This window comes from Bos javanicus, chromosome X, assembly GCF_032452875.1.
Source record: "Bos javanicus breed banteng chromosome X, ARS-OSU_banteng_1.0, whole genome shotgun sequence".
NCBI classification, from domain to species: domain Eukaryota; kingdom Metazoa; phylum Chordata; class Mammalia; order Artiodactyla; family Bovidae; genus Bos; species Bos javanicus.
In genome coordinates, this window is record NC_083897.1 from 52,296,387 (window position 1) to 52,311,384 (window position 14,998).

The window sequence follows — 14,998 nt, forward strand, 5'->3', positions numbered from 1 at the left end:
AGAGAAGAAGGGTGTGACAAGTAGCAAGAGAAGGAATTTAGGACAAGGTGGTTGGGTGAAACATTAAGCCTCATAGGGTAGTGAGACTTAGCTGTGAAAATGAACCCCTGTGATGCTGGATTGAGGTCAAGCGAAGAGGTGGTCAAAGGCAGACCTTACACCCAGTAGGGACTGACTTCCTATTTGGTGATTGATGCTCAGTGCTAAGGAAGGACATAGAAGAGACTGGTAATTAATCAATCAGCAATATTCATTGAACTAGTGTCTACTCCATAATTTTCTTGTTACTAGAGAACACAAAAAACTATTACTTTAGGTTCTTGCCCTTAAAGAACATACAGGTTCAAAAACATCAGAAGAGAATTTCTAAGCAGTGTAGACATTCTAAAAACTGGGAGATTGGGGAGAACATGAATACATGGGAAAAGCTTCATCAAGAAGGCTTGCAGCTGTCCACCATGTCCAGGCAAGGCAGTATCAAGGCTGTCATTTAATGGGGTTCCAATTATACTTTTCAGTATCAAACGGAGAAGGAGGATGTGAGTTAAGCCTGGACTGGGAGGTGGGGATATATTTAGCTGGGGAGCATACTTCAGTTAGCATTTTATTTTTTTTGTCCCTGAAAAACATTTATAAGAAGAGAAACTTCCAGAAAAATTCAGGTTCATGGCAATCTTTTGGGATTCAAGATGTACTAGAAAGATGAATACTGAAAGTGTGAGGCATTAAGTGTGCAAGGCATCTCACTCCCTGCTCTGCACCAGCAGCATGACCCTCTCTGTGTGTTTTAGGACTCATATCTAGGCTCAAATATCCAGTGTCTCAACAAAACAAGAATGCACCTTCCACTGCAGGCCTGGGATACGGTAAGTGCTTATTTCTCTAGGGCAGGGTGGACCAGCCAGTTGCAAGCACTACTACATCTGGCAGACCCAACCAGACCTCGCCATCCAATCATTCTTGCAGTGCAGTGTTCCATCCCAGCTGCCACAAGGAATGTTAACACATTATAAATGTTAACACCTATAAATGCCGGAGGCGTTAGTTTCTGCAAAAATCTCCCAGTCAATAATGTGTTATGCTATGCTATGCTAAGTCACTTCAGTCGTGTCCGACTCTGTGTGACCCCATAGACAGCAGCCCACCAGGCTCCCCTGTCCCTGGGATTCTCCAGGCAAGAACACTGGAGTGGGTTGCCATTTCCTTCTCCAATAACATGTTAAGACAGAGCCAAATCAAAGTTATCTAATGAGTTTTCTCCCTCTGGTGGCTCCTACTGAGACTGCAAAAACATAGATTCATAAAGGTTTGTTTTTTTTTTTCAATTGTGGGGAAAATATCATAAAGGGATTTTTTAAAGTTGTCTAGTTGATCTTCTTGCTCTATGCCTGACTTGTACCAAAAATTCCCAGACTCCTTCAACCAGTAATCCCCTGTCCCTGAGATTTACCTGAGCAAAGATGAATTAGTACCCCTGAGAATTTCCCTTTTACTGCTTGTCTATTTCTACCCACAGTAGGGATTCTAATCTATTGTAGAAATTATACATACATGACTCAAAGAATCACATCAAGGCGTTGTCATTATAGGATCATGGGAAATCGACCCAAAGGACTTGACCTTCTTGAAGGAGCTGGGGACTGGACAATTTGGAGTAGTGAAGTACGGGAAGTGGAGGGGCCAGTATGATGTGGCCATCAAGATGATCAAAGAAGGCTCCATGTCTGAGGATGAGTTCATTGAAGAAGCCAAAGTCATGATGTGAGTTACAGTCCAAACTCAACTCTCCATCCAGTCTAGGAATTACAAGGATGGTTCCCACTGTGGTTTAGGGTGATTTATAATAAGGGAGATTTGGGACCTGGGCCTGAGGTCAACCTTTGATTGGTGTGAGTCCTAACTTGCTAAGGTACTCATTTCTCTTTGATACTGATGGAGAATAGTATTGCTCATAGGTGGGTATCATCTTGATAGCATTTGAGGGTAAATGTAGAGAATGAGACTTTCAAAAGGAAGACATTCTAATGTACCCTTAGTGTTCACTCAGCCCTGGACTTGTTCCCTGGACTTGTTTCCTGTTCTATCGATGGCTCCAAATCCTGGTTCACCCTCACATGTTAGGCGCTTTCAGAGTTTAGGGTAGGAAAAAGGTTATTATGATTTCTCATTTGACACTCTACTCCAAGGCCAACTCCTTTCCTCCTCAGTTCCTTTCTGAATGATATTCAGAGTCAGAAAGGGAGGACTGGTTCATTGCCTCTCCTGTAGGAATCTTTCCCATGAGAAGCTGGTGCAGTTGTATGGCGTCTGCACGAAACAGCGCCCCATCTTCATCATCACTGAGTACATGGCCAATGGCTGCCTCCTGAACTACCTGAGGGAGATGCGCCACCGCTTCCAGACTCAGCAGCTGCTGGAGATGTGCAAGGATGTCTGTGAAGCCATGGAATACCTAGAGTCTAAGCAGTTCCTCCACCGAGACCTGGTAGGATCTCAGAAGGCTTGGTCTGGGTCCGAGGGATGAGGGGGTGGAAGTAGCACAGGAAGACATATCATCCATGGCTGAGGAAGGTGGCTGGAGCCGTGATTTCAGTTTTATCTAGAAAATACTAAAAGTTTGGTGAGCCTCTAGCCCAGTGGTCAGCCGGTCAAGGAACTCCAGCCTCAACACCATAAGTTCTGCCACAGTGGGAGCTGGAATGCTCACTCCCAGCCCCTCCTACTATGACAAGGAAATGGTAGGAGTCCTCCAGGGGCAGAAGGGCAGCCCTCATCCTAATGAAACTGCTTTTTAGCACAGAACCATCATTCTGGTTATATGAGAATCACAAACTGGGTGTCTGTTGGTGCATTTTTCAATGTTATATTAATATATTAGTTAGCAAACACTTAAAAACATTTCACATTAAAGAACTGAATTTACAGCTTCTCATGAAAATTGACATCATCTTGTATCATCAGACCCATATTCTCATAGGCCATCTTAACTGTCGGCCTATAAAATATGGGCCTGGTATTACAAGATGGTCTAGCTGCTCACAGGAAAGTGGCTGACCTCCCTTAGACCAGACACTTATCTGACATCTCCACCTACCCACTTCACTCTATCACTTCCCCTGCCTGGCCTCCCGGGGCATGTTTATTTCAGCCATGCCAAGGCGGAAATAGCCCTAGTCCTGTTGGTAGAAAAGCAGAAAACAAAACACACTTGCCTTCCGTCCTCCCTTAATTCTCTCGACATTTCAATGCACGAAGGGTTGTCATGGAATTATCAATGTGAGTGAAATCATGCTGCAAGTCCTCAGTGCTTTACTTATGACTTTACTTATTATGGGGGTTGCTCTATATGTGATGGAAGCATATCAAAATTCTTCAGTGGCATCAGCTGACTCCTGTTAGGTGGGAAGGTGTCTCTAGATAAAGGAGATGAGGCTTCCCTCCCCTGGTGGGCAGAAGCTTTGTGCCCTTAACCTGTGCACCAAGGACAGAGTCTCACTGGTATCTGTTGCACTACAGGCAGCTCGAAACTGTTTGGTTAATGATCAAGGAGTTGTTAAAGTATCTGACTTTGGCCTGTCCAGGTGAGTGCAGTCTTTTTCACCTTTCCCTTTAAAAGTAAAACTGGCACAGTACAAATGTGAGGTGACACTGTAACTTTTAATCGTCTCCCTTTCCCCCTATAATTCTAGTTTTTTCCACCATCTTTCTATACCTTTTCTTTCTCTGAATGGTTTAAGTCACTTTTCATCCGTCTGTTTTATTGTTATAGCCCTCTCTTCTCCTTTCTCCTTTGCTCTTTTTTTAAAAAGCTAATTTCCCCGATACTCTGTCTTATTCTGTTAATCCTGTTGACTTTACTCTGTCTCCTTTCCTAATGAGCCTAATTGCCATTGTTGACTGCAGAATTGAAGGAAGGGAAGGATGGGAAAAGAGAAAAGAGGGAAGGGAATACCTATTAAACCTTATGCCACTTCATCCTTGCTGTATCTATACTGTCAATCAGGAAAGCTAAGTTGGATATGAAAACAGGAATATGTTAGTAATGGCATTTGTAAAAGACACTGTAGTATTTAGCCTGAAGTATTTGTGCAACTCTTATGGCTCTGCCAAGAAAATTGAATCAAATATCAAACTCTCCAAATTGTAACAGCAACAAGTCCTGAATCCCTTGCAGGTATGTTCTGGATGATGAATATACAAGCTCAGTAGGTTCCAAATTTCCTGTCCGGTGGTCTCCACCAGAAGTTCTTATGTACAGCAAGTTCAGCAGCAAATCTGACATTTGGGCTTTTGGTGAGTGGATACGATTACATGGATTATACAGCTCAAAGGAAAAGGAATGCTGTTGGGAAGTTCACACTCTGCAACCTGCACAGAGAGACTGTTATTTGTTCTTGCTTTCATTCATCTAATCCTTAGGGAATCGGGCACCACAGGGGTTTCTGGGGATTAAAAACAGTAAAGTAGACACGATTCCTGCCTTCTTAGAACTTAGAATCTATTGAGGGAAACAAACAATTCATTCAGTATTCCACAGCTTCTGAATACTAATTATGTACCAGGGACTCTGCCAGACTCTATAACCACAAAGACAAATAAGATGCTGTCTCTCTCCTAGAGGAACTAATGGTCCAGGGCAATCCTGATTACCTCCAGTGTACTCAGTACTATAGCAGAAGTTTGAACAAAATTTTTAAAAAGCCCAGGGGTGGGGTGGGGGGTGGAACCACCTGAATGTAATGTTTGAAGTTGATCTAGGAACACTAGGATCCCTCTTACCCAGAAACAACACATTTTGTTTTTTCATTGTCTAGGGGTGCTGATGTGGGAAATTTACTCTCTGGGGAAGATGCCATATGAGAGATTTACTAACAGTGAAACAGCTGAACACATTGCCCAAGGCCTACGTCTCTACAGGCCTCATCTTGCTTCGGAGAGGGTATATGCCATCATGTACAGCTGCTGGCATGAGGTAAGTGTTTTAGTGGGACCTCTTAAATTATTTCCTTGAACGTACTTTCCCATGTACCTGACCAAGCACCGACACCCTACTCTCCCTCGCCATATAGCAACTGAGCACACACAGATAGCTGTACACATTCTCAAACCCCAGCCTACATCCCAATCCTTTCATGACCAGAAGTTTTTCCAGGCCCACTCCAATTCTCACTAGAGGATCATTCAGTTCAGTTCAGTCGCTCAGTCATGTGCGACTCTTTGCGACCCCATGAATTGCAGCATGCCAGGCCTCCCTGTCCATCACCAACTCCCGGAGTTCACTCAAACTCATGTCTGTCGAGTCAGTGATGCCATCCAGCCATCTCATCCTCTGTCGTCTCCTTCTCCTCCTGCCTCCAATCCCTCCCAGCATCAGAGTCTTTTCCAATGAGTCAACTCTTCGCATGAAGTGCCCAAAGTATTGGAGTTTCAGCTTTAGCATCAGTCCTTCCAATGAACACCCAGGACTGATTTCCTTTAGAATAGACTGGTTGGATCTCCTTGCAGTCCAAGGGACTCTCAAGAGTCTTCTCCAACACCACAGTTCAAAAGCATCAATTTTTTGGCACTCAGCTTTCTTCACAGTCCAACTCTCACATCCATACATGACCACTGGAAAAACCATAGCCTTGACTAGGTGGACCTTTGTTGACAAAGTAATGTCTCTGCTTTTTAATATGCTATCTAGGTTGGTCATAACTTTCCTTCCAAGGAGTAAGTCTTTTAATTTCATGGCTGCAGTTACCATCTGCAGTGATTTTGGAGCCCCCCAAAAATAAAGTCTGTCACTGTTTCCCCATCTATTTCCCATGAAGTGATGGGACCAGATGCCATGATCTTAGTTTTCTGAATGCTGAGCTTTAAGCCAACTTTTTCACTTTCCTCTTTCACTTTCATCAAGAGGCTTTTTAGTTCCTCTTCACTTTCTGCCATAGGGTGGTGTTACTCCAATACCATCTCGGCTTTAGGGAGAGGGGTGTCATGGGGCCATGTCACCTAGCATAAGTAGGCAGCCAGAGGCATTCAGACAAGTGTATGGACATTAAAAAAGAAAACTAATTAAAATTTGTGTTCATTCCTTTGGGAGTCATTGGCCCTTTCTTCTGCTTTACTAACTGCACCCTTTCTCTGGCTGTGGTCCTAAATGAGATTTTTTTTTACATGCTAACACCTGAAAGGGAACTAAAATAGGTAGTTCTCGTGGTTTTTCTTTTTTTTTTTTTTAAATACAGTGCATTATGGGATATGTGGGTAGATGTGGTATTTTGAAAATAAAGAGCCTGTCCCACTATTATTAAAATCCTTTGCTGCTCTCACCTTGGGTTCTTCACGGGTACCTACACCATTTTCAATAGATCCTTGGCAACCTTAATTTGGCAAACTAAATCTCTAGTAGGAAATGAGTGCTCAGCTCTTAGTTCTGCCCCATTAGTAACAGGGAAAGACTGACAGTGTCTAGCAAACACGTATGTGAATCTGGAGCCATCTTTGTGGGGTGAAAAGTAGGCATTTGGATCAGAGCATGGCTCTTTTCCCTTTGACAAATGACTCAGGTCAAAGAAAGTGTGGCGAAAGGGAGAACCCTATGAGCAATTTCCCTTCTCTCTCCTGTGCTGGGCAGGATTGAGGGTAACTGACTCTGCTGCTCCCTCCCAACTAGCACATCCTCACTCTGCTAGTTAAGTATTTCAGATAGGCACTTTCTCCACAGCCTGTTAATATAGTCATGAAACTGGAATCACATCAGAATCTCTGTGGAACTCTTAAAACTACAGATGACTGGGCCTTACCTCCAGAGATTCTGACTAGGTATGTCTAGAGTGGGCCTCAGGTATATTTTTTTAAACTTCCCAGGAAATTCTGATACTCAGGTTTGAGAATCACAGATTCAAAGGAACAATAAGTTGATGACTTTTGGGTTCTGATGGATTGAGACTTTTCTTGCATGAATATATCTTGAATCACTAAATACCTCAGAGGCTTATGGACCATGGCTGTCACAAAAGGCCTTAGTCTGGAGGCCAGATGGTAGTAATAAGAGGTCCCAGGTGCTTAGGATGCCTGCCCAGTGAAGCAGCTCCTGCTCTTGACATGTTCGTTCCTTTGTTAACTTTGGCTTTAGGATGGTTGAGACCAAACAAAAATTATCACAGCTTATAGGATTTCAGTTCAGTCAACCACTTAAATTTGTTTGGTAGCCACTTGAGGGTCCAAAATAAGAATGCATTGGTGTAATGAATTTGGCTTTAGTTTCAATCAGTGTTTGTAAGAATAATTTTCAAAATTTCCTCCCCACATTAATAACCCGATTTACTAAAGATTTAAAGTGCACAAGCACTTTATGGAATACTTCTATTTCTCCTCTTTCTCTTTTTTTGGATAATCCACAGGGTATGCTACTGGGCATATAGCATAAATTTCATAAACATTTGCTGTTTACTCATTGTGTTTCCCTTGAATTCTGGACTCTAGCCCACTATAACGCTCCATTTTTTTCTTTGGTTTTAGAAAGCAGATGAACGTCCCACTTTCAAAATTCTTCTGAGCAACATTCTAGATGTCATGGATGAAGAGTCCTGAGCTCACCAATAAGCTTCTTGGTTATACTCCTCTCCTCCACAATCTCAATTTCACTTTCTCTGAGGAAATCCCAGGCCCTTTGTGCCCTTGCTGAATACACAGAGGCCCCTCTCCATATATAGGAATGCCTTTCTATCTCTTCCCTGGGATACTATTAATACCTTCTGAGCAAAGGCCAAGGAATTTTTGTGCCTGGTATTTTCCCCCAGAGAGGAAATTTCCCAAAAGTATTAAAACAGACTGAATGTGGGATTGAATCATTTGGAGGGAGGGAGGGATGTAAATAGCCTCACAATGGGGGTCCAACAGCTCTTTGGGTAGGCAATAGAGCTGGGGGGGGGGAGGTAGAACTTGGCAGGAATAAAATGGTGTCATAAAAATGGAAGGGGAGGGTGTTTTGATAAAATAAAATTACTGGAAAGCATGAAGGTTTCTTGCTATTTCGATTAATCATGCAGCCTTCTGGAAGCGCCCTATCTCAGTGTTCCGGGAAACTGCTGTGTGGGATTGGTGTGTCACATTTCTACTTTCGGAACTCCATGGGATTCTCCACATTTAATCCCTCTGTGTTAGTCGCTCAGTTGTATCTGATTCTTTGCGATAGGAGGGACTGTAGCCCCAGGCTCCTCTGCCCCTGGAATTCTCCAGGCAAGAATACTGGAGTGGGTTGCCATGCCCTTCTCCAGGGGATCTTATCCACCCAGGGATGGAACCCAGGTCTCCTGCATTGCAGGCAGTTTCTTTACCATCTGAGCCATCAGGGAAGCCCCTTTAGGCCCTCTGGCTCTTGGTAGATTCTGCTTCTGAATCAGGTGGTGGTGGTGGTGGTGGTGGTGGTTTTGTTGCTAAGTCGTGTTCAACTCTTGCGACCCCATGGACTGTCGCCTGCCAGGCCCTTCAGCCCATGAAATTTTCCAGGCAAGAATACTGGAGTGGGTTGCCATTTCCTAATCCAGGGGATCTTCCTGACCCAGGGATCAAACCCTCGTCTCCTGCCTTGTAGATGGTCCGTTGTATTGCAGGGTGATGCTTTACCGCTGAACCCCCAGGGAAGCATCTGAATCACAGACAGCGATCACAAACCAGAGCTCACACCCTGGCATGCGGTAGGCATTAGATACCATCGGAATAAATCTGACAGGTGAAGACAAAATCTGCCAGCGCCACTTTTTGCTACGTCAGGCGGGGTAAATTCCATTAAAGAACTAGAGCCAGGGGCCCAGGACAGCAAAGCTACGGACCCAGCAGTCCCTGCCGAGCACCAGCGCGGCAGCGGGGAAAGCGTGGGTCAATTTGGAACCCGACTGGGGCGGGGCTGTTGGGCCGGTAGCGAACGGGCCACATGGTCCGAAGTAACTTCCTTTTTTTAACCTTTCTTTTTGAAATAACGTCTCAACAGCGCCACGGAGCTGGGCGGACAGTCCTGAGACCTCCGGTCGCAGACACGGCGCCGCCGCAGGGTCGCGTACAGGGCGGAGCGAGGCGCGTGGACAGCTGGAGTAGAGCCCAGAGCCCGAGACGGGGTGGGGGCGGGGGCGGGCCCCCGCACAGGGCCCCGCGCCCGCGCAGTGCGCGCGCGGGGCGGTCCCAGAGGCAGCGGGTTGTGGTTCCGGTTCCGCCGCGGAGACACGTGAAGGTCGGTGAGTTGGTGTGGAGTTCGTCTCCGCACGCGTGACCGCGCTGGGATGGATTCCTCCTCGTCTTCCTCCGCGGCGGGTTTGGGCTCGGTAGACCCGCAGCTGCAGCATTTCATTGAGGTGGAGACTCAGAAGCAGCGCTTCCAGCAGCTGGTGCACCAGATGACGGAACTTTGTTGGGTGAGGAGCCTGGGGCTGGGACCTGGCCACTGTACCTACTTGCCTGTCCTTGCCTCGCGCACTCGCCCCGACGTCTAGAATTCGGGGAAGGGACAGGACCCGGCAGAACCCCTTGGTTTCCTTAGGTTCCTCAGGCCAAGCCGGGAGGGGAAAAGGGTGACTCCGCTTCTCAGGGGGGTGTCGCTCCGGACCTCAGCTTTTTTAGTGCAGAGGATTGGGTATTGTAGAAGATTTATGCTGTTGTCTCAACCAGAACTGTAGGCATTCAAGGTTGAAGCTACCTAGTGCTGGTCACCAGGACTGATGAGCGCCCCCACTATTGGTATTTAATGTTTGGTATCCTGAGTCCCAGAGAATCAGTGAATCTCCCATCCCTGCACTCCTCAGAGTTTGCCGTAATTACTTAGTTGCTCTAACCGTCCCTGCCGAGGAGTGACTCTAACCCACGAACCAAAAAAGTGGAGTAATCTCTACCAACATACACACTTTTTTGCCTTCTTGTTGGATTGTTGTGTAATACCAAGCCGTTTCAGGTCTGAAGGTTGAGGAACTGAGTATGCCCTGTTAGGGGACTTTGGCAAAAGGGTAGAAGGCATTTATTTGCAGCTTGGAATCAAAGTGTTCTCTGGCTGCCAAGGACAGCATAACTACTCTGCCTTGACATACAAAATTCACAGAATTCAGAAGCCAAAGATAAATTTCCTTGGAAGTGGAAAGACTGAGGCTTGTGTACACAACAGAATAATGAACGAAATTCATTTGAACTATAAACTTATGGTATCGCTGGACTCTGACCCTCAACAAATGATTACTTAGCTCCCATCTGCCTTGAACTAGAGCGGTTTGATTCTTTTAAATATCTGGTTCGTTACATTTGGACCAGGCAGTCGTGTGGTTCAAGACTCCTTTAAGAATCTGAAAGCAGTGGGCACTTTAGGAAAATTCATACAATTTTCCATTCGTCTTGAGAGAGAGGATTCAAGAGCCTCTGGCTTAAGTAGATATTATAGAATCTCCAGTCATAAATATTTTTTTTTCCTTTGGTAGCTTTTATGGTGTCTTGCTGCAATGATCTGTCCTTTCACCCATTTATCCCGCAGTTAGTTTAAAGGCATTTAATGTAAGCAGCATTGTAGAGTTGTAACCAAATTCAGCAAAGGGTTAACTTCCCTAGTATTTTCCTTGCATTTTGTCATTTGTCTTGCTCTGTAATATCTCAGCACCATCATTTTCTGACTTACTATCTCTGTGCCACAGCTTCCCTCTTTGTAAAATGAAGATTAATAATAAACTGAATCTGTTCCATAGGGTTGCTGTAAGAATTTAAGGCTGTGGAAAATTGCCACACAGTAAACTGCTGAATGTGAACTGTGATTAACATATCAGATACTGTTTTTAGGTGAAGTTTTTCCTCTAAGCAACAAGAAGCTCCACCTCCTTTTTTTTTTTTTTGCCAAGTTCCCTTTGTGATTCTGTATCTTGTCCTGAGCAGGAAAAGTGCATGGACAAGCCTGGGCCAAAGTTGGACAGTCGGGCTGAGGCCTGTTTTGTGAACTGCGTTGAGCGCTTCATTGACACAAGCCAATTCATCTTGAATCGACTGGAACAGACGCAGAAATCCAAGCCAGTCTTCTCAGAAAGCCTTTCTGACTGACCTCAGCATTACCTCTTTGGAAAAGGAAGGTAGTTCAAGAGATGAAGAGCAGTTGATGGGGTAGTTGAAGAAAAGGCTATGGGGGAGTTGGCCCCCACCTTTGTCACTCTTGGGACATCTTGTCATCTGAGAATGAACAAAGACCAATTTTTGATGTGGGGGATTTGAGGGTCAGATGTATTTGGGGTTGTGTTTTTTTAATGCTAATCTTGTGAAACAATTGACAGATGAATGAAAAACTCTACTAGATGCATATTGCTGTTGTGGGATGATGCTTTTCTTGTAGTCCCATTAACTGCTTCCTATAATTTTAATAGTGGAATTGCTCTATAATTTGATACTGGGACCAGATAGGTAATAATCTGTTATTTGTGTGGATTCATTTCAGATTTTTGGGGAGATCAGTATACATCTTTGTGTCTCTCAGAAATGGCAGCAGTAGGGGAAGAGTAATTTGGTACTCAACTGTAGGCCTCCTTATCCAGTGTTTAATTATCAGTGCTGGAAAAAATATATTTCAACTTTCTAGATTCTCTGTCTCCCTTATACCATGATTCACTTAAATATCTATATGACATATGATCTCGAGCTAGTACAGGTTGCCTGAGAGTCTAGAGGCCTTTAGTTAAAGGAATCTAGCCAGTGAACGTAATTTTCATACTAAACTGCCACAAGGAAGAAGTTAACTTACCCTGTGTATCAGGGTTCAAAAAATTTTAACGATGTGCCTCAATGAAAAAAATTAAGATTTGGACCAGTCAGAAACTAACAGCAGTATCAGGTCGAGGTGCATGCCTAATGTAAATCAGTGTAGTTTCCATTTACTGCGTCTTTTAATGACTGAAATAAAGGCTACAAGATTCAAGTCTGTGACTGAGAAGGCTTTCTATTCTGATTATCACCTGCACCCTGGAGAGATTTGGATCCAAGTGGGCTGGTTCCAAGGCTGAAATGTAGTCAGCCTGGGTACCTGTTCTGTGCAAGTTATGGCACGGTATTACAGCAACCCCTGACCTTTCTGAGAGAAAAGAGGACTTTGAAATGAGATGGAGGGGAAGGAGTTCAGTACTGATGGTCAGTTCCCTGAGTGTAGTGGAAGAGATTCTCGAGACTGGATTCCATTCCTCTTACTTCACATCCTAGTGGAATGGAATGTAGACCTAAATTGGAACTCTTGCTGGGAGCCTCTAGTGCCAATCCATGAAGATTGGGAAATACACATTTCTAGAAGCCTCTAGTCCCTGCTTAACTTCCCACCATATAGGCACTACAAGGAAAGTTTGAAAACTCTAGAAAACACAATAAAATAAACATTTAAGTACTTATTCTGCCACATACCGTTTTGGGGACCAGGATGTCAGCAGTGCTCAGAAATAGTCCCCGCCTTCATGTAGCTTCTGTTTTCGTGAGGGGAGACAGGCCACAAACACATCCATGTGTCAATATAGAGTGCCATGCAGAAGAAGCAGAGTAAGAGTGTCAAGGAATGTTTGTGGGGCATTGTTATTTTAGCTAAAGATGGTAGGAGAAGGCCTCCTGGGGGAGGTGACCTTTCAGCAGAGACCTGAAAGAACTAAGTAACCAAGCCATGTAGGTATCTGAGAGAAGAACATTTCAGGTAAGGGTGATGCCAAGTCCAAAGGCCCTAAGGAGGGAACACCAGTGTAGTAGAAGAATCTGAAAGTCAGTGTGGCTGAAGGAAAAGTGAGTAAAGTGAAGTCGCTCAGTCGTGTCCGACTCTTTGCGACCCCATGGACTGTAGCCTATCAGGCTCCTCCGTCCATGGGATTTTCCAGGCAAGAGTGCTGGAGTGGATTGCCATTTCCTTCTCCAGGGGATCTTCCTGACCCAGGAATCGAACCCGGGTCTCCTGCGTTGCAGGCAGACGCTTTACTGTCTGAGCCAATGCAGGATAGTAAGAAATACATCAGAGACTGATTGAAGATGGGGCCTGGGGACGTGTACTGATCTTTTTTTGTTGTTGTTCAGTCACTAAGTTGTGATTCTATGTAACCCCATGGACTGCAGTATGCCAGGCCTCCCTATCCCTCACAGTCTCCTGGAATTTGCCCAAGTTCATGTCCGTGTCCCACTGGAGGAAGGAATGGCAAACCACTCCAGTATTCTTGCCTGAAGAATTCCATGGACAGAGGAGCCTGGTGGGCTACAGTCCATAGGGTCACAAAGAGTCGGACACGACTGAACAACTACCATACACATGTATTTTTTTTACTGTATCATTTCTTATTTTACTGTATCAATATTTCTTATTCTTCATTACCTTTGGACACAAACCAGTTTGTCTGTTCTTACAAAGTAGTATTGCTTGCTCAGCTAACATACATAGTAAGAAAGTGGGTCTGTCATATTCAGGCAGTACACTTGAGCACCAAGTATATGTTCGCTGCTGCTAGACACAAGGGGAAAGAAAAAGTAGACCATTTGCCCACATCCTCTTGGAGGTTAAGTCCAAGAGCAACAATTTGAGCTCTTGTTTGTCAGTCTCAGAAATTTATTTCAGAACCTTGATAGAAAGGGTACTGTCAGCCGTAATGACATCAAAGTCCTCATTTCAAATATTGAGGGTAGAAAATTCAAACCTCAACTGTAAAACAAGAGGACTGGATTAGTAGACTTTTCCTTAAGCGAAAAGGAATCTTAAGATATAAAATAGAAACACAAAGCTGCTCTGGTGGTGGGGGTATCTGGAGGCCTTCTTGACTCCTCCCCCTCCCTGTGCAGCAGCTCCCCCTGGTGACTAAGGCACTGTCTCTAGGGTCTACCCAAGCATACTGTGAAAACTGGAACCATACTATCCCTAAGGCCCTTGCACAGGAATGAGCATCAGGGATAACTGATACACGGAAATCAAGCAAGAACTTGGTATTTATGCTAACAAATCATGAGGAGTATGAGTTAAACAATTCAGTAAACCCCATGTAAAATAGCCTTTACATGGAAAGCAGTCGACAGCCCTTTTTTAATCCATTTTCCCTTAGTACAAAACTTGGGCCTAGGGAGATTTTAATTCAGTCCTCCCAGTAGGGCTTCTTTTAAGGTTCCTTATACTCTCAGCCTCATTTTTTTGTTGTCATTTTGCTGGACTCAAAAGAGATTGGTGGAAAAAAAGTCTGGTAACTTTCATTTTCATTCCATGGAGGAGTAAGGGTATTGTTTAGATTTATTGATCATAGACAATAGGGGCTTCCCTGGTGGCTCAGATGGTAAAGAACCTGCTTGTAATGCAGGAGACCTGGGTTTGACCCCTGGGTCAGGAAGATCCCCCTGGAGAAGGGAATGGCAACTCACTACAGTATTCTGGCCTGGGAAATCCCACGGACAGAGGATATAGTCCATGGCGTCACAAAAGAGTTGGACACAACTGAGTGACTTTCACTTCATTCACAAAAGACAATAGGTATGGACCAAAAGGAATATCTTAAAAGGTATATAGGAAAAATGGCCAAGAGCTGTGGAAATGAAGCCACAGGAGGTACCACTAAAGTTGTTGAGGGCCATAGGCTACCATTTCTTGAAAAGAGGTCATGACAGCAGTAGGGAAAAGGAAATACTACATGGAATGACTGCATAGTTACTGAAAATACCCAAGGCCCTGTTCAGATAGTTTATCTGAATGCTTATACAAAGCACAAGACAAATAGTATCCAGCCCAGGGCTGGTTTTGTGATTGGCTTCCCTAAAAGAAAGGGTCGCAAAAAGTCAGACATGACTGAGCGATTTTCACTTCAAGGCAATGTCCAAACTTAATACCTGACACAGAAAGTGAGCCAACAGAAGAGCAGATTAGAATACACACGAGGAGGTTACTCTGGCCATCCTGAGGTTCCACTATGAAGACAAGCAAGTAGAACTACACACAGGGCAAAAAAATGTGAATGCTGCAATACAAGAATTACTATTGTTAGCATTTATATAAGAAATGCTAAAG

General features: G+C 44.4%; 2 protein-coding genes across 2 annotated transcripts in view; both read left to right on the top strand.

Annotated features, from left to right (window-relative positions):
* The window catches only part of BTK (Bruton tyrosine kinase), a 33,994-nt gene extending 25,992 nt beyond the window's left edge, over positions 1-8,002 (top strand). The window contains exons 13-19 of the mRNA XM_061409214.1: positions 792-866; positions 1,590-1,761; positions 2,269-2,485; positions 3,517-3,581; positions 4,175-4,293; positions 4,815-4,972; positions 7,507-8,002. Of these exons, the coding sequence (XP_061265198.1) occupies positions 792-866; positions 1,590-1,761; positions 2,269-2,485; positions 3,517-3,581; positions 4,175-4,293; positions 4,815-4,972; positions 7,507-7,578 (878 nt within the window). The 3' untranslated portion in view covers positions 7,579-8,002. The remainder of the gene's footprint in view (positions 1-791; positions 867-1,589; positions 1,762-2,268; positions 2,486-3,516; positions 3,582-4,174; positions 4,294-4,814; positions 4,973-7,506) is intronic.
* A 1,160-nt stretch (positions 8,003-9,162) lies between these two features.
* TIMM8A (translocase of inner mitochondrial membrane 8A) lies at positions 9,163-11,919 on the top strand. The gene is made up of 2 exons (XM_061409215.1): positions 9,163-9,395; positions 10,888-11,919. The coding sequence occupies exons 1-2, from the start codon at positions 9,264-9,266 to the stop codon at positions 11,047-11,049; spliced, it is 294 nt and encodes a 97-aa protein (XP_061265199.1). The 5' UTR covers positions 9,163-9,263; the 3' UTR covers positions 11,050-11,919.
* Positions 11,920-14,998: the final 3,079 nt, after the last annotated feature.

Bases quoted from the DNA above. Each gene is read 5' to 3' on its own strand.
- TIMM8A (XM_061409215.1), top strand. From the start codon at position 9,264: ATGGATTCCTCCTCGTCTTCCTCCGCGGCGGGTTTGGGCTCGGTAGAC. The intron at 9,396-10,887 runs GTGAGGAGCCTG...TGTCCTGAGCAG, and splicing joins AGATGACGGAACTTTGTTGG to GAAAAGTGCATGGACAAGCC.